General features: G+C 44.4%; 1 protein-coding gene across 3 annotated transcripts in view; it reads left to right on the top strand.

The window, feature by feature from the left end:
• Positions 1 to 21,640, top strand: part of LOC110531046 (ankyrin repeat domain-containing protein 12) — a 56,862-nt gene that overhangs the window by 16,767 nt on the left and 18,455 nt on the right. For all 3 annotated transcript variants that reach the window (XM_036986658.1, XM_036986656.1, XM_036986657.1), the window contains exons 2-3: positions 12,422 to 12,577; positions 18,431 to 18,587. In XM_036986658.1, the coding sequence (XP_036842553.1) occupies positions 12,518 to 12,577; positions 18,431 to 18,587 (217 nt within the window). In that variant the 5' untranslated portion in view covers positions 12,422 to 12,517. The remainder of the gene's footprint in view (positions 1 to 12,421; positions 12,578 to 18,430; positions 18,588 to 21,640) is intronic.

Below are 21,640 nucleotides of genomic sequence, written 5' to 3'. Positions count from 1 at the left end.
TTTTCCTCTGGAATAGTGTTAAATACAAACGTGCGCTGAATACAACAGGTGTAGGTAGACCTTACAGGGAAATGCTGAATACAACAGGTATAGTAGACCTTACAGTGAAATGCTGAATAGAACAGGTGTAGTAGACCTTACAGTGAAATGCTGAATACAACAGGTGTAGTAGACCTTACAGTGAAATGCTGAATAGAACAGGTGTAGTAGACCTTACAGTGAAATGCTGAATACAACAGGTGTAGTAGACCTTACAGTGAAATGCTGAATAGAACAGGTGTAGTAGACCTTACAGTGAAATGCTGAATACAACAGGTGTAGTAGACCTTACAGGGAAATGCTGAATACAACAGGTATAGTAGACCTTACAGTGAAATGCTGAATAGAACAGGTGTAGTAGACCTTACAGTGAAATGCTGAATACAACAGGTGTAGTAGACCTTACAGTGAAATGCTGAATACAACAGGTGTAGTAGACCTTACAGGGAAATGCTGAATACAACAGGTATAGTAGACCTTACAGTGAAATGCTGAATACAACAGGTATAGTAGACCTTACAGTGAAATGCTGAATACAACAGGTGTAGTAGACCTCACAGTGAAATGCTGAATACAACAGGTGTAGTAGACCTTACAGTGAAATGCTGAATACAACAGGTGTAGTAGACCTTACAGTGAAATGCTGAATACAACAGGTGTAGTAGACCTTACAGTGAAATGCTGAATACAACAGGTGTAGTAGACCTCACAGTGAAATGCTGAATACAACAGGTGTAGTAGACCTCACAGTGAAATGCTGAATACAACAGGTGTAGTAGACCTCACAGTAAAATGCTGAATACAACAGGTGTAGTAGACCTCACAGTGAAATGCTGAATACAACAGGTGTAGTAGACCTTACAGTGAAATGCTGAATACAACAGGTGTAGTAGACCTCACAGTAAAATGCTGAATACAACAGGTGTAGTAGACCTCACAGTAAAATGCTGAATACAACAGGTGTAGTAGACCTCACAGTAAAATGCTGAATACAACAGGTGTAGTAGACCTCACAGTGAAATGCTGAATACAACAGGTGTAGTAGACCTCACAGTAAAATGCTGAATACAACAGGTGTAGTAGACCTCACAGTGAAATGCTGAATACAACAGGTGTAGTAGACCTCACAGTAAAATGCTGAATACAACAGGTGTAGTAGACCTTACAGTGAAATGCTGAATACAACAGGTGTAGTAGACCTTACAGTGAAATGCTGAATACAACAGGTGTAGTAGACCTCACAGTGAAATGCTGAATACAACAGGTGTAGTAGACCTTACAGTGAAATGCTGAATACAACAGGTGTAGTAGACCTTATAGTGAAATGCTGAATACAACAGGTGTAGTAGACCTTACAGTGAAATGCTGAATACAACAGGTGTAGTAGACCTTATAGTGAAATGCTGAATACAACAGGTGTAGTAGACCTTATAGTGAAATGCTGAATACAACAGGTGTAGTAGACCTTATAGTGAAATGCTGAATACAACAGGTGTAGTAGACCTCACAGTGAAATGCTGAATACAACAGGTGTAGTAGACCTTATAGTGAAATGCTGAATACAACAGGTGTAGTAGACCTCACAGTGAAATGCTGAATACAACAGGTGTAGTAGACCTTATAGTGAAATGCTGAATACAACAGGTGTAGTAGACCTTATAGTGAAATGCTGAATACAGCAGGTGTAGTAGACCTTATAGTGAAATGCTGAATACAGCAGGTGTAGTAGACCTTACAGTGAAATGCTGAATACAACAGGTGTAGTAGACCTTACAGTGAAATGCTGAATACAACAGGTGTAGTAGACCTTACAGTGAAATGCTGAATACAACAGGTGTAGTAGACCTTACAGTGAAATGCTGAATACAACAGGTGTAGTAGACCTCACAGTGAAATGCTGAATACAACAGGTGTAGTAGACCTCACAGTGAAATGCTGAATACAACAGGTGTAGTAGACCTTATAGTGAAATGCTGAATACAACAGGTGTAGTAGACCTTACAGTGAAATGCTGAATACAACAGGTGTAGTAGACCTTACAGTGAAATGCTGAATACAACAGGTGTAGTAGACCTCACAGTGAAATGCTGAATACAACAGGTGTAGTAGACCTTACAGTGAAATGCTGAATACAACAGGTGTAGTAGACCTTATAGTGAAATGCTGAATACAACAGGTGTAGTAGACCTTACAGTGAAATGCTGAATACAACAGGTGTAGTAGACCTTATAGTGAAATGCTGAATACAACAGGTGTAGTAGACCTTACAGTGAAATGCTGAATACAACAGGTGTAGTAGACCTTATAGTGAAATGCGGAATACAACAGGTGTAGTAGACCTTACAGTGAAATGCTGAATACAACAGGTGTAGTAGACCTCACAGTGAAATGCTGAATACAACAGGTGTAGTAGACCTTACAGTGAAATGCTGAATACAACAGGTGTAGTAGACCTTATAGTGAAATGCTGAATACAACAGGTGTAGTAGACCTTACAGTGAAATGCTGAATACAACAGGTGTAGTAGACCTCACAGTGAAATGCTGAATACAACAGGTGTAGTAGACCTTACAGTGAAATGCTGAATACAACAGGTGTAGTAGACCTTACAGTGAAATGCTGAATACAACAGGTGTAGTAGACCTCACAGTGAAATGCTGAATACAACAGGTGTAGTAGACCTCACAGTGAAATGCTGAATACAACAGGTGTAGTAGACCTCACAGTGAAATGCTGAATACAACAGGTGTAGTAGACCTTACAGGGAAATGCTGAATACAACAGGTGTAGTAGACCTCACAGTGAAATGCTGAATACAACAGGTGTAGTAGACCTTACAGTGAACTGCTGAATACAACAGGTGTAGTAGACCTTACAGTGAAATGCTGAATACAACAGGTGTAGTAGATCTTACAGTGAAATGCTGAATACAACAGGTGTAGTAGACCTTACAGTGAAATGCTGAATACAACAGGTGTAGTAGACCTTACAGTGAAATGCTGAATACAACAGGTGTAGTAGACCTCACAGTGAAATGCTGAATACAACAGGTGTAGTAGACCTTACAGGGAAATGCTGAATACAACAGGTGTAGTAGACCTCACAGTGAAATGCTGAATACAACAGGTGTAGTAGACCTTACAGTGAACTGCTGAATACAACAGGTGTAGTAGACCTTACAGTGAAATGCTGAATACAACAGGTGTAGGTAGACCTTACAGTGAAATGTTTACTTACAGGCTCTAACCAATAGTGCAGAAAAAGCTATTAGGTGAACAATAGGTAAGTAAAGAAATAAAACAACAGTAAAAAGACAGGCTATATACACAGTAGAGAGGCTATAAAAGTAGCAAGGCTACATACAGACACCAGTTAGTCAGGCTGAGGTAGTATGTACATGTAGATATGGTTAAAGTGACTATGCATATATGATGAACAGAGAGTAGCAGCAGCATTAAAGAGGGTGTTGGCGGGTGGTGGGACACAATGCAGATAGCCCAGTTAGCCAATGTGCAGGAGCACTGGTTGGTCAGGCCAATTGAGGTAGTATGTACATGAGTGCATGAGTGTTAAAGAGGCTATGCATATAAGATAAACAGAGAGTAGAAGAGGGGGTGGGGGGGGACACACACACAATGCAAATAGTCAGGGTAACCATAGGTTACCTGTTCAGGAGTCTTATGTCTTGGGGGTAAAAACTGTTGTAGTCTTTTTATCCTGGACTTGGCACTCCGGTACCGCTTGCCATGCGGTAGAAGAGAGAACAGTCTATGACTGGGGTGGCTGGGGTCTCTGTCAATCTTTAGGGCCTTCCTCTGACACCGCCTGGTATAGAGGTCCTGGATGGCAGGAAGCTTGGCCCCAGTGAAGTACTGGGCTGTACGCACTACCCTCTGTAGTGCCTTGCGGTCGGAGGCCGAGCAGTTGATATACCAGGCAGTGATGCAACCAGTCACGATGCTTTCTGTTGCAGCTGTAGAACCTTTTGAGGATCTGAGGACCCAAATCTTTCCAGTCTCCTGACGGGGAATAGGTTTTGTCGTACCCTCTTCACGACTGCCTTGGTGTGTTTGGACCATTCTAGTTTGGTTGTTGATGTGGACACCAAGGAACTTGAAGCTCTCAACTTGCTCTCAACTACAGCCCCGCCGATGAGAATGGGGGGGGGGCGCTTATGCTATAAACTAATAAGTATTTTACCTAAGTATGAAAATAACCTAGGATAACAATAAATGTGGCTCAATTCAGTTGTTTCAGAGTCCCGCAATAAGAGCTACAACACTAATGTTCTCTGGGTGTCACGGAGTAGACTGAAACCCCAATGTCATTGATCCACAATCCATAGGTAATCCATAGGTAAGGCTGTCCAGTGAAATAAGGATGCCCCCCAATGCCATTCTAAAGTCTAATACATCCAGTGAGATTTCAACAGATTTTTGTCATATTAACAAATAATTGTATTTTATTGATTTTTATATAACAACATTCCAACCTCGTTTAGCGTGATCTATTAAAAATGGCATAATTCTACTATTTGAATTGATTTGCATATCTGTCAATGACGTACTTTTATTTTGAAGGCTAACCGCAAAGTCCACGATTGTGGCTAATCCTTGTTGTGGCTAGCTTCACATAGATGGGGACCGACCACCATTAATCAAATAAGAACTGTCCTATAAATCAGGGTTATTTTAGATGATGACAGCTAGCTAGATAGTTAGCTACTATAGCAGATTGTCGTTTTGTTATGTTTTTGAGGAAGAACATTGTTTGCATCCATGAGCTAGCTAGCTTATTTTTTAATGACCAGCACTGTAGGTGACGAGACAACTTTACCAGCATCATAGCATACGTAGCTATGAATCGTTGTGACATACGAAGTACGAGTGATTTGTGTAATAACTAGGTGAAAAATGTAAGAACGTGTTAAATTATCATGTGACGTGGAGTCATATTCAGGTTCTGATTGGTCAAGGAAGTCCGTTAAGAACAAATTCTAATTTACAATGACGGCCCGGACAGCGCTGGGCCAATTGTGTGCCGCCCTATGTGACTCCCAATCACCGGGGCCGGATACGATACAGCCTGGATTCGAACCAGGGACTGTAGTGACGCCTCTTGCATTGAGATGCAGTGCCTTAGACCGCTGCGTCCATGTGTGTGTTAACTATTTAACTGTACTAGAATGCTTAAAAGGCCCAAAAAAAAATAAATATGTAATTTCGGTATCAGCCAAAAATGTCATATTGGTGCATCACTAATATATAACATTCTTAATGAGACTTTTAAAAAATAATGGATGTTGACTTAGGCAAGAGGCCTATTAGTTTATAGCATATCAAACTGTTGCCAAAACTAAAATAAGTGTGAAAATAACCTAAATTAGTGCAACAACAAAAAAAGGGTAAGAGAAATACTGTCATATATCAGCCATGTTTTGGATAAGGGCAGTGGGACAATGTCATCCCAGACATCACCCAACCCTTCAGCGGAGTGTATTTGGCTAAGTGCAGCAGTTGTGTGAATCGGGTTGTGAAACCGAATGTGTTATGATAGGAAGTATCTGCGCTGCAGTTGGCTTCAGCTCGTGTGTGTGTGTGTGTGTGTGTGTGTGTGTGTGTGTGTGTGTGTGTGTGGAGATAACACAGCAACGTGTTCGTCTTGCCAACATCAGATTATGGGTAAGAGCAGCATTGTTCTTGTTCTAACATGCAAAAAAAAAGTGTGTTTCTGTCCCCCTCCCCTCTCGTTCTGTCCCTCTCCCCTCTCGTTCTGTCCCTCTCCCCTCTCGTTCTGTCCCTCTCCCCTCTCGTTCTGTCCCCCTCCTCTCTCGGTCTGTCCCCCCTCCTCTCTCGGTCTGTCCCCCCTCCTCTCTCGGTCTGTCCCCCCTCCTCTCTCGGTCTGTCCCCCCTCCTCTCTCGGTCTGTCCCCCCTCCTCTCTCGGTCTGTCCCCCCTCCTCTCTCGGTCTGTCCCCCCTCCTCTCTCGTTCTGTCCCCCCTCCTCTCTCGGTCTGTCCCCCCTCCTCTCTCGTTCTGTCCCCCCTCCTCTCTCGTTCTGTCCCCCCTCCTCTCTCGTTCTGTCCCCCCTCCTCTCTCGTTCTGTCCCCCCTCCTCTCTCGTTCTGTCCCCCCTCCTCTCTCGTTCTGTCCCCCCTCCTCTCTCGTTCTGTCCCCCTCCTCTCTCGTTCTGTCCCCCTCCTCTCTCGTTCTGTCCCCCTCCTCTCTCGGTCTGTCCCCCCTCCTCTCTCGGTCTGTCCCCCCTCCTCTCTCGGTCTGTCCCCCCTCCTCTCTCGGTCTGTACCCCCTCCTCTCTCGTTCTGTACCCCCTCCTCTCTCGTTCTGTCCCCCCTCCTCTCTCGTTCTGTCCCCCCTCCTCTCTCGGTCTGTCCCCCCTCCTCTCTCGTTCTGTCCCCCCTCCCCTCTCGTTCTGTCCCCCCTCCCCTCTCGTTCTGTCCCCCCTCCCCTCTCGTTCTGTCCCCCCTCCCCTCTCGTTCTGTCCCCCCTCCTCTCTCGGTCTGTCCCCCCTCCTCTCTCGGTCTGTCCCCCCTCCTCTCTCGGTCTGTCCCCCCTCCTCTCTCGGTCTGTCCCCCCTCCTCTCTCGGTCTGTCCCCCCTCCTCTCTCGGTCTGTCCCCCCTCCTCTCTCGGTCTGTCCCCCCTCCTCTCTCGGTCTGTCCCCCCTCCTCTCTCGGTCTGTCCCCCTCCTCTCTCTGAGGTGTGTGAGAGAGAGCTCTACCTCAGCTGTGTTAACGACTGCTTGCCATGCGGTGTTGACTAGATAACCATGTACTTCGAAGGGCATGATTAGTTGAATCAGGTTTGTTGTTGCTTGGTTAGAACACAACCCTGCACCCACGCCGGTCCTCTGTGGATAAGAAGCCATGCAACAACGACCAGACCATAACACCACACTGGTCCTCTGGATAAGAAGCCATGCAACAATGACCAGACCATAACACCACACCGGTCCTCTGTAGATAAGAAGCCATGCAACAATGACCAGACCATAACACCACACTGGTCCTCTGGATAAGAAGCCATGCAACAATGACCAGACCATAACACCACACTGGTCCTCTATGGATAAGAAGCCATGCAACAACGACCAGACCATAACACCACTCTGGTCCTCTGGATAAGAAGCCATGCAACAATGACCAGACCATAACACCACACTGGCCCTCTGTAGATAAGAAGCCATGCAACAATGACCAGACCATAACACCACACTGGTCCTCTGGATAAGAAGCCATGCAACAATGACCAGACCATAACACCACACTGGTCCTCTGTAGATAAGAAGCCATGCAACAATGACCAGACCATAACACCACACTGGTCCTCTGGATAAGTATAAGTATCTTCTCCCTGATTTGTTATGATCGTGTCCCTCACTTGTCAGCCAGCATCGTGTCCCTCACTTGTCAGCCAGCATCGTGACCCTCACTTGTCAGCCAGCATCGTGTCCCTCACTTGTCAGCCAGCATCGTGTCCCTCACTTGTCAGCCAGCATCGTGTCCCTCACTTGTAGGTATTATCTCGATGATATCCTTCAACCCTGATCGTGTTCTTCTCTCTGCATCGATGACTACCTGTCCACTCCAGAGGTCTTGGAATACAGAGGTTTCTAATTGTTTCTCATCTTGGTAAAGACACCATGGACACCTCTCCAACATAATCCAGGTTGAATCAGGAATTCCCCAGGGCAGCTGTCTAGGCCCCTTACTTTAAAAATAATCTTCACTAACGACATGCCACTGGCCTTGAATAAAGCAATTGTGTCTATGTATGCGGATGACTCAACACTATACACGTCAGCTACTACAGCAACTGAAATGACTGCAAACTTAACAAAGAACTGCTGTTTCAGAATGGGTGGCATGGAAGGGTCTGAATGTAAGGCATTTTTTGTATACATTTGCAAACATTTCTAAACCTATTTTAGCTTTGTCATGATGGTGTTTTGTATAGATTAATGAGAAACATTTAATTTAATCAATTTTGTAAGAAGGCTGTAACGTAACAAAATGTGGAAAAAAAGTGATGGGGTCTGAATACTTTCCGAATGCACTGTATTAATTATGCTGGACCCCAGGAAGAGTAGCTGCTGCCTTGGCAGGAACTAATGGGGATCCATAATAAACCCCAGGAAGAGTAGCTGCTGCCTCGGCAGGAACAAATGGGGATCCATAATAAACCACAGGAAGAGTAGCTGCTGCATTAGCAGGAACTAATGGCGATCCATAATAAACCCCAGGAAGAGTAGCTGCTGCCTTGACAGGAACTAATGGGGATCCATAATAAACCCCAGGAAGAGTAGCTGCTGCCTTGACAGGAACTAATGGGGATCCATAATAAACCCCAGGAAGAGTAGCTGCTGCCTTGACAGGAACTAATGGGGATCCATAATAAACCCCAGGAAGAGTAGCTGCTGCCTTGACAGGAACTAATGGGGATCCATAATAAACCCCAGGAAGAGTAGCTGCTGCCTTGACAGGAACTAATGGGGATCCATAATAAACCCCAGGAAGAGTAGCTGCTGCCTTGGCAGGAACTAATGGGGATCCATAATAAACCCCAGGAAGAGTAGCTGCTGCCTTGGCAGGAACTAATGGGGATCCATAATAAACCACAGGAAGAGTAGCTGCTGCCTTGGCAGGAACTAGTGGGGATCCATAATAAACCCCAGGAAGAGTAGCTGCTGCCTTGACAGGAACTAACGGGGATCCATAATAAACCCCAGGAAGAGTAGCTGCTGCCTTGACAGGAACTAATGGGGATCCATAATAAACCCCAGGAAGAGTAGCTGCTGCCTTGGCAGGAACTAATGGAGATCCATAATAAACCCCAGGAAGAGTAGCTGCTGCCTTGGCAGGAACTCATGGGGATCCATAATAAACCCCAGGAAGAGTAGCTGCTGCCTTGGCAGGAACTAATGGGGATCCATAATAAACCCCAGGAAGAGTAGCTGCTGCCTTGGCAGGAACTAATGGGGATCCATAATAAACCCCAGGAAGAGTAGCTGCTGCCTTGACAGGAACTAATGGGGATCCATAATAAACCCCAGGAAGAGTAGCTGCTACCTTGACAGGAACTCATGGGGATCCATAATAAACCCCAGGAAGAGTAGCTGCTGCCTTGACAGGAACTAACGGGGATCCATAATAAACCCCAGGAAGAGTAGCTGCTGCCTTGGCAGGAACTCATGGGGATCCATAATAAACCCCAGGAAGAGTAGCTGCTGCCTTGGCAGGAACTAATGGGGATCCATAATAAACCCCAGGAAGAGTAGCTGCTGCCTTGACAGGAACTAATGGGGATCCATAATAAACCCCAGGAAGAGTAGCTGCTACCTTGACAGGAACTCATGGGGATCCATAATAAATACAAACAGCAGAGAATCCCCTCCTGGATCAAGAGCCTTGCTGTCTAACTGAGTAGTATTTTTTAGTTACTTGTTTAACTTTATGACCTTGTCTGTCCTGAAAAATAGTTTTGGAGACCGTATAATATATTCTCTATGCTCTCGTTAGCATTCTCTATGGGATTTTACATGTAATTGTTAGCATTGCTAACCTTCAGATTACAGAAGACCAGACCAGTAGGGTTTGATACCGCCCAGGCCAACACTTGGACTGCTGTCCTGTCATGTCGTCAGGTGACGCAAAGAGGGACTTAGGAAAATTCACGGGCGGGACGACTGGCCCGTCAATGTACAACAGCGAGGAGCTCAAAAGTAGAGGAGAAATTTTACTTCATCCCTACTATGTATCTGTGAGAGGTATTGACCTGCTGAATGCACCGAGATGTCTGTTTTTCAGGCTACTGGCACACAGCTCAGACACCCATGCATACCCAACAAGACGTATCACAAGAGGTCTCTTCACAGTCCCCAAGTCCAGAACAAACTATGGGGGGTGCACAGTATTACATAGAGCCATGACTACATGGAACTCTATTCCACAGTACTACATAGTGCCATGACTACATGGAACTCTATTCCACAGTACTACATAGAGCCATGACTACATGGAACTCTATTCCACAGTACTAAGAGCCATGACTACATGGAACTCTATTCCACAGTACTACATAGAGCCATGGCTACATGGAACTCTATTCCACAGTACTACATAGAGCCATGACTACATGGAACTCTATTCCACAGTACTACATAGAGCCATGACTACATGGAACTCTATTCCACAGTACTACAGAGAGACATGACTACATGGAACTCTATTCCACATCAAGTAACTAATACAAGCAGTAGAATCAGATAATATAAAGCAGATGAAAAATACACCTTATGGAACAGTGGGGACTGTGAAGAGACACACACACATGTTAACATACACACTAAACACACACGTACAAATGGATTTTGTGTTGTAGAGTAGTGGCCTGAGAGACTTAATGTGTTGTAAAATCTGGTGTGTTTTAAAATGGTTTTTAACATTGTATATATCTGCCTTTACCCCTGGAGGAGTAGCTGCAGCTATTGGGGATCCATAATAAACACTACAGCCATAATACAAAGCCCGGGATCCATAATATAGAAGCCTGGGATCCGTAATATAGAAGCCTGGGATCCGTAATATAGAAGCCTGGGATCCGTAATGTAGAAGCCTGGGATCCGTAATATAGAAGCCTGGGATCCGTAATGTAGAAGCCTGTAAGAGTCACTGACTTCATATCAGTCCTGTACTGTACACGATACAATACATTTCTAGGTGAGTGAGCTGTACTGCTCTGTAACATAACTAGTCCACTTCCTCCCTTCTATATATATATATATACACACACACACACACACACTCTGTAACGTAGCCCTCACCCACACACTCATCTCTCGTGTAAGGCCCCAGTAAAGACCTCAGCAGCACGTGCAGTACCACATGGTCTGGTCGGTGCAACACCACAAATACACTCCTGCTTTTAGTTTTTTCTTTCTATTTGTCTGTTGTGCTAGTGGAAAACACGCCTGGTTCCTCTCTAGGTTTCTTCCTCGGTTCCTGCCTTTTCTAGGGAGTTTTTCCTTGCCACCGTGCTTCTACACCTGCATTGCTTGCTGTTTGGGGTTTTAGGCTGGGTTTCTGTACAGCACTTTGAGATATCAGCTGATGTAAAAATTAAAAAAAATATAAAAAAAACATTTTTTTTTAAAGGGCTTTATCCTTGGGACGTTCCTATCCCATTTGAAGTTTAAATTTAAAGACGCTATAATTCTAATCGTTTCAAGTTTATAGGACAAAACAAGCAAGTATAGTGTAGCTAGTCATTGTACCATCTAAACCGCTGTGAAATATATATTGTTTTTATAACCAAAAATGTAGTATTTTTTTTTTTCAGCTGTTTTTGAAGTTGAAACCGAAAGTCAGTCAATGAATATGTATCAATGCATAGGACAACACATGACCATAGACTTAGGTGTGTGGGTGGGTGGGTGGGTGAGGGAGATTTCCCTGTGAGAGTGAGAGAGCCCCTAACCTAATGAATCACACTGTATTTCTCTACATGTCACAGTAATGCCACTTTCAACAGTTGTGGAAATTTCCACGTGAACCGTGTAGCAATGCATACAAGGTGGTATCGGCCAATGAGCTTTCTGTTTTTTTTTTTTTTAACCACTTTTACAGAATACATTACCCTCTGATCTCTCGCAGTTATTTTTCATGGTTTTGTAATTGTCGGACCCCAGGAAGTTTGAATAAAATACAATTGAAATGTTTCATTTTGGAGGCGACGTGTTTGGCTCAATTGTAGGCTCTTAAGTTTAAGCGTCATCATATTGGTATGGGGGTAGGGGGGGGGGATATGTCTTAAGTGAATGACTTGAAATTCTCACCATGGCCTCCTGTGTTGTTGTAGGAGCATAATGAACGCTCTGAGCCGTAGCTGTCATAGCTCATCGCACAACTAACATGACAAACAGTATATACAGATGAAGTTGGAAGTTTACATACTTAGGTTGGAGTCATTAAAACTCGTTTTTCCAACCACTCCACAAATTTCTTGTTAACAAACTATATTTTTGGCAAGTCGGTTAGGACATCTACTTTGTGCATGACACAAGCCATTTTTCCAACAATTGTTTACAGACAGATTGTTCCACTTATAATTCACTGTATCACAATTCCAGTGGTCAGAAGTTTACATACACTAAGTTGACTGTGCCTTTAAACAGCTTGGAAAATTCCAGAAAATTATGTCATGGCTTTAGAAGCTTCTGATAGGCTAATTGAGATCATTTGAGAATTGTCGATTGTTCTCTTCCTGTGCATTATAGGAGCATGATTATCCCGTAGCTAGTCACGCGGCTAACCTAACATAACATATAACATGTAGTGTTGATGTTCTCTTCATAACATGTCTTCTGTTGTAGGAGCATGATGAGCGTGCTGGGCCGTAGCTGTCGTAGCTAGTCACACGGTGGGTGGGAGGGGAGGGAGACCATCCGCACCACCAGCAACACTGCACCATGGCGAAACCCGGGGCCGACAGAGATGGATCCATGGTGGACAAACCGACTGGGAAGAAGGTACACTTATACACACAGTATATATTCTACACCCGCCCGGCACGATCTGGTCTAGAAACAACCCCTAGCTTCTCTTGATCTCTTTTGGCACGTATGTCCTAGCCCCCTGGGAACAATATACGGTATACAGTTTCTGGGTTAGCAAGTAGTCCATGGTCAGATCTACAAGATGTTAAGCAGAGCATGTGATCGGTCTCTGACAACAAAAAAAAAAAATGGCAGACCAAGAGTCGTCTGTTCTTTAGACCAATCTAAAAAATAAAATAAACTGGTATTTTTCCATATATAGCCACACACCCTATGTGTTAATAAATCAACTATATGTTGGCTACTGAGCCTGTCTGATGCTGATATTACAGATGAAGACACAAATTATTAAAGATGGAGCCAGAGATCAATATAGCCTAACGAGAAGAAAATAAGATTCTAGCACTTTGCTCCTGAACTTGCCAGTAATAGGCTACACCAGTAATAGGCTACACCAGTAATAGGACTACACCAGTAATAGGCTACACCAGTAATAGGCTACACCAGTAATAGGCTACACCGGTAATAGGACTACACCAGTAATAGGCTACACCAGTAATAGGCTACACCAGTAATAGGCTACACCAGTAATAGGCTACACCAGTAATAGGCTACACCAGTAATAGGCTACACCAGTAATAGGCTACACCGGTAATAGGACTACACCAGTAATAGGCTACACCAGTAATAGGCTACACCAGTAATAGGCTACACCGGTAATAGGACTACACCAGTAATAGGCTACACCAGTAATAGGCTACACCAGTAATAGGCTACACCGGTAATAGGACTACACCAGTAATAGGCTACACCAGTAATAGGCTACACCAGTAATAGGCTACACCGGTAATAGGACTACACCAGTAATAGGCTACACCAGTAATAGGCTACACCAGTAATAGGCTACACCGGTAATAGGACTACACCAGTAATAGGCTACACCAGTAATAGGCTACACCGGTAATAGGCTACACCACTGGTCGGTACCGGTAATAGGCTACACCACCGGTCGGTACCGGTAATAGGCTACACCACTGGTCGGTACCAGTAATAGGCTACACCGGTAATAGGCTACACCAGTAATAGGCTACACCACCGGTCGGTACCGGTAATAGGCTGCACCACTGGTCAGTACCAGTAATAGGCTACACCGGTAATAGGCTACACCACTGGTCGGTACCGGTAATAGGCTACACCACCGGTCAGTACCGGTAATAGGCTGCACCGGTAATAGGCTACACCACTGGTCAGTCCCAGTAATAGGCTGCACCGGTAATAGGCTACACCACTGGTCGGCACCGGTAATAGGCTACACCGGTAATAGGCTGCACCGTTAATAGGCTACACCACCGGTTGGTACCAGTAATAGGCTGCACCGGTAATAGGCTGCACCGCTGGTCGGCACCGGTAATAGGGCTGCACCGGTAATAGGCTGCACCGGTAATAGGCTACACCACTGGTCAGTCCCAGTAATAGGCTGCACCGGTAATAGGCTGCACCGGTAATAGGGCTGCACCGGTAATAGGCTGCACCGGTAATAGGCTACACCACTGGTCAGTCCCAGTAATAGGCTGCACCGGTAATAGGCTGCACCGGTAATAGGGCTGCACCGGTAATAGGGCTGCACCGGTAATAGGCTGCACCGGTAATAGGCTACACCACTGGTCAGTCCCAGTAATAGGCTGCACCGGTAATAGGCTACACCACTGGTCAGTCCCAGTAATAGGCTGCACCGGTAATAGGCTGCACCGCTGGTCGGCACCGGTAATAGGGCTGCACCGGTAATAGGCTACACCACCGGTTGGTACCAGTAATAGGGCTGCACCGGTAATAGGCTGCACCGGTAATAGGCTGCACCGGTAATAGGCTACACCACCGGTTGGTACCAGTAATAGGGCTGCACCGGTAATAGGCTGCACCGGTAATAGGCTGCACCGCTGGTCGGCACCGGTAATAGGGCTACACCGGTAATAGGGCTACACCGGTAATAGGGCTACACCGGTAATAGGGCTACACCGGTAATAGGGCTACACCGGTAATAGGCTACACCGGTAATAGGCTGCACCGGTAATAGGCTGCACCGGTAATAGGGCTACACCGGTAATAGGACTACACCGGTAATAGGCTACACCGGTAATAGGGCTACACCGGTAATAGGCTACACCGGTAATAGGGCTACACCGGTAATAGGGCTACACCGGCGGGGGGCGACCCTTTTTCCATTTTAAGTGCAAAGTTATCTTAGCTATAATTTTCATATGCCTGTTTTCGTGGAAGAGTTTCATATAATTTATAAGTCTTCATATGACATTGATTTTGAGATATGGTTAATCAACATTTATATCTAAATAATAATGATACAACGCTTCCATTGGCAATATGTAAAAATAGGCTCCATGAAGCCAACAAATTAAAACATTGCAGCCTGCAGGTAGAAAATATCCGGGTTGTAAAAAATAAATATCCTTTTAGTCACTTTGGCTACACATGGCCTGTCTGTATCAACTTGGTCTGACCCAAAACTCATGTTAGCAAACTTGCAATATTGCATAAAATATTCTGGGCCCTCAGTTTCCAGCGCAGCTGTAAAATATTTGCGCGAAAGGATACTTAGTAAATCAGGTAGGCCTATTTAAAATAAATAAAACAATTAGGACGTTTGCTCCGGATCAGAACATGACATTTTTTTCCCCCCTCTTTCCATGCTGAGTGGTTATGGAAAGGGAGATGGCTGGAAAGATTTTCCAAATAGGCCACGATGAGGTTCTATTGTCATTCTCGGTGGATTTAAAAAACAGTGATGGTTTCTTCGTTTGAGGCGAAGAAACCATCACTGTGGAGCTTCTCAAAAGTCATGTCGAGTTAAGACGATCAGAAATAGTATAGTATCACATCCCCATAAGGACACACAGGCTGTAATTGATTTTGACCTTTTTATATATTAACATTTTCAAGGAGGTTTCTGTTTTTTGATAGAGTTATTTTGCCTAAAAACCTTTTCAGGCTTACCCGTAGAAAAATAAACTACGTCCCTGCCCAGCCTGGCAAGAGTGGCCTGCAGGGTGTTTAGTGTCCAAATCATATTGTATATGTCATATGTGCCGAATACAACAAGAATACAACCTTACCGTGAAGTTCCCACTGGCTCTGCAAGCACGGAGAGAGGGGTTTCTCAGCTGCTGGTATGTTTAATTAAAGTACTTTCACGTCTTACGGTTTGGTTTCAATATTTCAAAACCAAATGGTAGGTCCAGGTCGTCACGTAAATAGATTGATGTTGGTTAAATGGTGATTTAAAAAAAAATATATATATTTTTTTTTTATAAATGGAGCTCATTTGGAACGGCGGTTTTTATTTAAAAAAACATTTTTTAATTCTCGCCGGAGCACCACTCCCTGAACGATAAGCGAGATTTCCGACCCCTTCAACTCTGCTCACATACTCTGAAATGAAGATATCAGTGGAACTCATCTCGATAACTAAAGGATAAATGCATCCAACTCCAGACGACAACGAGAAACTACTCTTTTAACTAAGCCACTGAAATTCAATTGTACGGCAGAAATCAGCATTTTTTTTCAAAACCAACAGCATCAATAAAGCTGCGTTTTTAAACAATTTCACCCGAGTTTTTATATCGAAAGTTTTTTGTTGTTTGCTTTAATGTTTATTATATGGCACGGGCAACTCGTTTTTCATCACACAAATTTAATGCAAAAACATTCGGCAGAAAATATCTATTTTCATCCGATTGAAACAGAAGTGCAACGCTATTTGGCTGGCAGCCACACACGTTTATATTTATTTCACCTTTATTTCACCTTTATTTAACCTTTATTTAACCTTTATTTTACTAGGCAAGTCAGTCAAGAACAAATTCTTATTTTCAATGACGGGCCTAGGAACAGTGGGTTAACTGGTCTAGGAACAGTGGGTTAACTGGTCTGGGAACAGTGGGTTAACTGGTCTGGGAACAGTGGGGTTAACTGGTCTAGGGACAGTGGGTTAACTGGTCTAGGGACAGTGGGTTAACTGGTCTAGGGACAGTGGGTTAACTGGTCTAGGAACAGTGGGTTAAACTGGTCTAGGAACGGTGGGTTAACTGGTCTAGGGACAGTGGATTAACTGGTCTAGGAACAGTGGGGTTAACTGGTCTAGGAACAGTGGGGTTAACTGGTCTAGGGACAGTGGGTTAACTGGTCTAGGAACAGTGGGTTAACTGGTCTAGGAACAGTGGGTTAACTGGTCTAGGAACAGTGGGTTAACTGGCCTAGGAACAGTGGGTTAACTGGCCTAGGAACAGTGGGTTAACTGGTCTAGGAACAGTGGGTTAACTGGTCTAGGAACAGTAGGGTTAACTGGTCTAGGAACAGTAGGGTTAACTGGTCTAGGAACAGTAGGGTTAACTGGTCTAGGAACAGTAGGGTTAACTGGTCTAGGAACAGTGGGGTTAACTGGTCTAGGGACAGTGGGTTAACTGGTCTAGGGACAGTGGGTTAACTGGTCTAGGGACAGTGGGTTAACTGGTCTAGGAACAGTGGGTTAACTGGTCTAGGGACAGTGGGTTAACTGGTCTAGGGACAGTGGGTTAACTGGTCTAGGAACAGTGGGTTAACTGGTCTAGGAACAGTAGGGTTAACTGGTCTAGGAACAGTGGGGTTAACTGGTCTAGGGACAGTGGGTTAACTGGTCTAGGGACAGTGGGTTAACTGGTCTAGGGACAGTGGGTTAACTGGTCTAGGAACAGTGGGTTAACTGGTCTAGGAACAGTGGGTTAACTGGTCTAGGAACAGTGGGTTAACTGGTCTAGGGACAGTGGGTTAACTGGTCTAGGGACAGTGGGTTAACTGGTCTAGGGACAGTGGGTTAACTGGTCTAGGGACAGTGGGTTAACTGGTCTAGGGACAGTGGGTTAACTGGTCTAGGGACAGTGGGTTAACTGGTCTAAGGACAGTGGGTTAACTGGTCTAGGGACAGTGGGTTAACTGGTCTAGGGGTTAACTGGTCTAGGGGTTAACTGGTCTAGGGGTTAACTGGTCTAGGGGTTAACTGGTCTAGGGGTTAACTGGTCTAGGGGTTAACTGGTCTAGGGGTTAACTGGTCTAGGGACAGTGGGTTAACTGGTCTAGGGACAGTGGGTTAACTGGTCTAGGGACAGTGGGTTAACTGGTCTAGGGACAGTGGGTTAACGGCCTTGTTCAGGGAGCAGAACAACAGATTTTTACCTTGTTAGCTCGGAGGATCCGTTCTTACAACCTTCCGGTGACTAGTCCAACGCTCTAAACCACTAGGCTACGCTGCCGCCCCTCCCCTCTAACCACTAGGCTACGCTGCCGCCCCGAGGTAAAGTAAATTAGCTTACGATGAAAAGCGCAAGTCATTTTTCTGCATGAACGATGCATGGCCATCAGGTTCCTTATGGTTCTAGATGGAATGTAGCCAGCTACATTTTCCTCGCGTTTTGCTTGCCGTTAATCTATATCTACTGGAGAAAGGCAACCGTTGCCTCTTCCTCTCTGCCATGGGAGAGGAAGAGTGCCGTTCGTGTGTCCTGAAGACGATAGCAAAGATTTCTCATCCCAGTGGAGATGTGTAACTGAAGCACAACATTTTGTCTGAAGCCGAGCAGAAATGTACAATAAGAACAGATCTAACACTTTAGATCTCCGTTTACGAAATGCAGTTAGATATTTATTCAGCGTTTAAAAAAAAAAAAAAAACATTTTTCTGCATGGGGAGAAAAAACCCCCCACTGAATTCTGCGTTATAATGTAACCCCTGTTGCAATTCACCCCCCCCCCCCCACCCCCTTTTTTTTTTTCCAGAGCAAAGATAAGATTTCCCTCTTCACCAAGACTCCGAAGCTTGACCGCAGTGAGTTTCTGGGGGGGAAGGAAGGGAAACCACCCAAGTCTATCATGAAACGCAAACTGTCCTTCACCGTGAGCCCTCCTCGCAACAAGGAGAGAGAATCAGACACAGGTACCAGCATCCCACGTCTCTCACATGGCTATTTCACAACTGTGTTTGTGTGTGTGTGGTGTGTGAGATGGTGATAGGGTATATTTAACAAAAAAAAACTTTTATGTACTTTTGTATTTGATTTGGATACAACAAATTGTGTCTTATAAAGGCCATGTGGGCTGGGCATCCATGCAGATGCATGATACTGTAATACAATCAATCATGTGCTGTACCTTCATAAATAAGAGTATATATCTAGTATAAGAGTATATATCTAGTATAAGAGTATATATCTAGTGTAAGAGTATATATCTAGTATAAGAGTATATATCTAGTATAAGAGTATATATCTAGTATATATCTAGTATAAGAGTATATATCTAGTATAAGAGTATATATCTAGTATAAGAGTATATATCTAGTATAAGAGTATATATCTAGTGTAAGAGTATATATCTAGTGTAAGAGTATATATCTAGTGTAAGAGTATATATCTAGTGTAAGAGTATATATCTAGTATAAGAGTATATATCTAGTGTAAGAGTATATATCTAGTGTAAGAGTATATATCTAGTATAAGAGTATATATCTAGTATAAGAGTATATCTATTATATATCTAGTATAATATTATATATCTAGTATAAGAGTATAAATCTAGCATATATCGAGTGTATGTCTAGTATAAGAGTATATATCTAGTATAAGAGTATATATCTAGTATAAGAGTATATATCTAGTATAAGAGTGTATACCTAGTATAAGAGGCCAACAAACCTGACTCCAGCTAACACCAGCTCTGTCAGGAGGAATGGGGCAAAATTCACCCAACTTATTGTGGGAAGCTTGTGGAAGGCTACCTGCAACGTTTTACCCAAGTTAAACCATTTAAAGGCAACGTGGGGCGGGGGGGGGCGTTGCCTTGTTCTTCTACAACACCAACATATTCAGCTTCTTGTTTTCACTTCTACTCAAATCTGGAACAGCCAGAGAGGTGTACTGAGGCAATAGTAGCACTGCTCATTGCCGGTATAATTATGCCTTCATCTGGTGTAATTGCCTTATACTTTCTGTGTTGAGCTTCCCTGTAACCAGTCTCTCTCTTTCTCTCACACACACACACACACACACACACACACACATCCCCTGTATCCAACCCATGGTTTGGATATTGAAACCCCTTATTGCAACTTTCCCAACAACACACACAGTGCTGCTCTTCTTTGAAGTCTATAAACAGTCATTTTCAGTCCGATCCTGGATCTGAAACAGGGTTGAAACTGGAGGTTGAATCTGTAATTACTAAGAAGGAAGGAGGGCCCTGGGTAAGGTGGCCTAAACAGGACAAACTTAGGCCTACACACTCGGTGAACCGTTACTCCGTCTCCTCCACGTTTCTAGCTCTGAATAAATGTTATACTGAATGTTCGCCCATAATCCCATGGAGTAAGCCCAGGCCCTAACCCTGTCCTTGTCCCTGACCCTGACCCTGTCCCTGACCCTAACCCTGACCCTAACCCTGACCCTGACCCTAACCCTGACCCTAACCCTGACCCTAACCCTGTCCTTGTCCCTGACCCTAACCCTGTCCCTGACCCTGACCCTGACCCTGACCCTAACCCTGACCCTAACCCTGACCCTAACCCTGACCCTAACCCTAACCCTGACCCTGACCCTAACCCTGACCCTGACCCTGACCCTAACCCTGACCCTGGCCCTGTCCCTGGTCTCCTCCCCATTTTAGCTCAGATGAAATGTATTGTGTCTACAATACATAAAAAAAACTATTGAGTAGAAGTTTGAGTTGCACTGTGACAATTCCTAAGTCTTTTGTTAAATCGTAAGTTAAGTCAAATCCTGGCTTCTGGTTCAAGCTGACGTGATGAATTGCATTTGAAAAGTATTCAGACCCCTTGTGTTTGTTTACAGTGCATTCAGAGAGTATTCAGACCCTATGACTTTATCCACATTTTGTTACGTTACAGCCTTATTCTGAAATGGATTACATCATTTTTTCCCCCCCCCCTCATCAATCGACACCCAATACAGCACAATGCATCTTGGTTTCATCAGACCAGCGACTCTTGTTTCTCATAAAGGACAGAGTCCTTTAGGTGCATTTTGGCAAACTCCAAGCTGGCTGTCATGTGCCTTTTACTGAGGAGTGGCTTCTGTCTGGCCACTCTACCATAAAGGCCTGATTGGTGGAGTGCTGCAGAGATGGATGTCCTTCTGGAAGGTTCTCCCATCTCCACAGAGGAACTCTGGATCTCTGTCAGAGTGACCAAGTTTTTGGTCACCTTCCTGACCAAGGCCCTTCTCCCCTGTTTGGCGGGGTGGGCAAACTTCTTCCATTTAAGAGTGATGAAGGCCACTGTGTTCTTGGGGACCTTCAATGCTGCAGAAATGTTTTAGTACCTTTCCCCAGATCTGTGCCTCGACGCAATCCTGTCTCGGAGCTCTACGGACAATTCCTTCGACCTCGTGGCTTGGTTTTAAATCAAATGTTATTTGTCACAGGCACCGAATACAACAGTGAATTGCTTACTTTAAAGCCCTTAACCAAAAATGCAGTAAAACGATAAAAAAGATAACGAAAAATTAATAAAATAAACAAGTTATTCAAGAGTGGCAGTAAAATTAGAATAGCGAGGCTATATACAGTGGGTACCGGTACAGAGTCTATGTGCGGGGGCACCGGTTAGTCGAGGTAATTGAGGTAATATGAACATGTAGGTGGAGTTATTAAAGTCACTATGTATAGATGACAACAACAGAGAGTAGCAGTGGTGTTAAATGGGGGGGGGGGGGGGGGGGGCAATGCAAATAGTCTGGGTAGCCATTTGGTTAGCTTTTCAGCAGTCTTATGGCTTGGGGGTAGAAGCTGTTTAGAAGCCTCGTGGACCTAGACTTGGTGCTCTGGTACCTCTTGCCGTGCTGTTGCAGAGAGAACAGTCGATGACTAGGGTGGCTGGAGTCTTTGACCATTTTTATGGCCTTCCTCTGACGCTGTGTGGTATAGAGGTCCTGGATGGCAGGAAGCTTGGCCCCAGTGATGTACTGGTCCATTCGC

This window comes from Oncorhynchus mykiss, chromosome 8, assembly GCF_013265735.2.
Source record: "Oncorhynchus mykiss isolate Arlee chromosome 8, USDA_OmykA_1.1, whole genome shotgun sequence".
Lineage (NCBI taxonomy): Eukaryota > Metazoa > Chordata > Actinopteri > Salmoniformes > Salmonidae > Oncorhynchus > Oncorhynchus mykiss.
The sequence above is the reverse complement of the archived record's forward strand: the minus strand, read 5'-3'. Positions and strand labels throughout refer to the sequence as shown.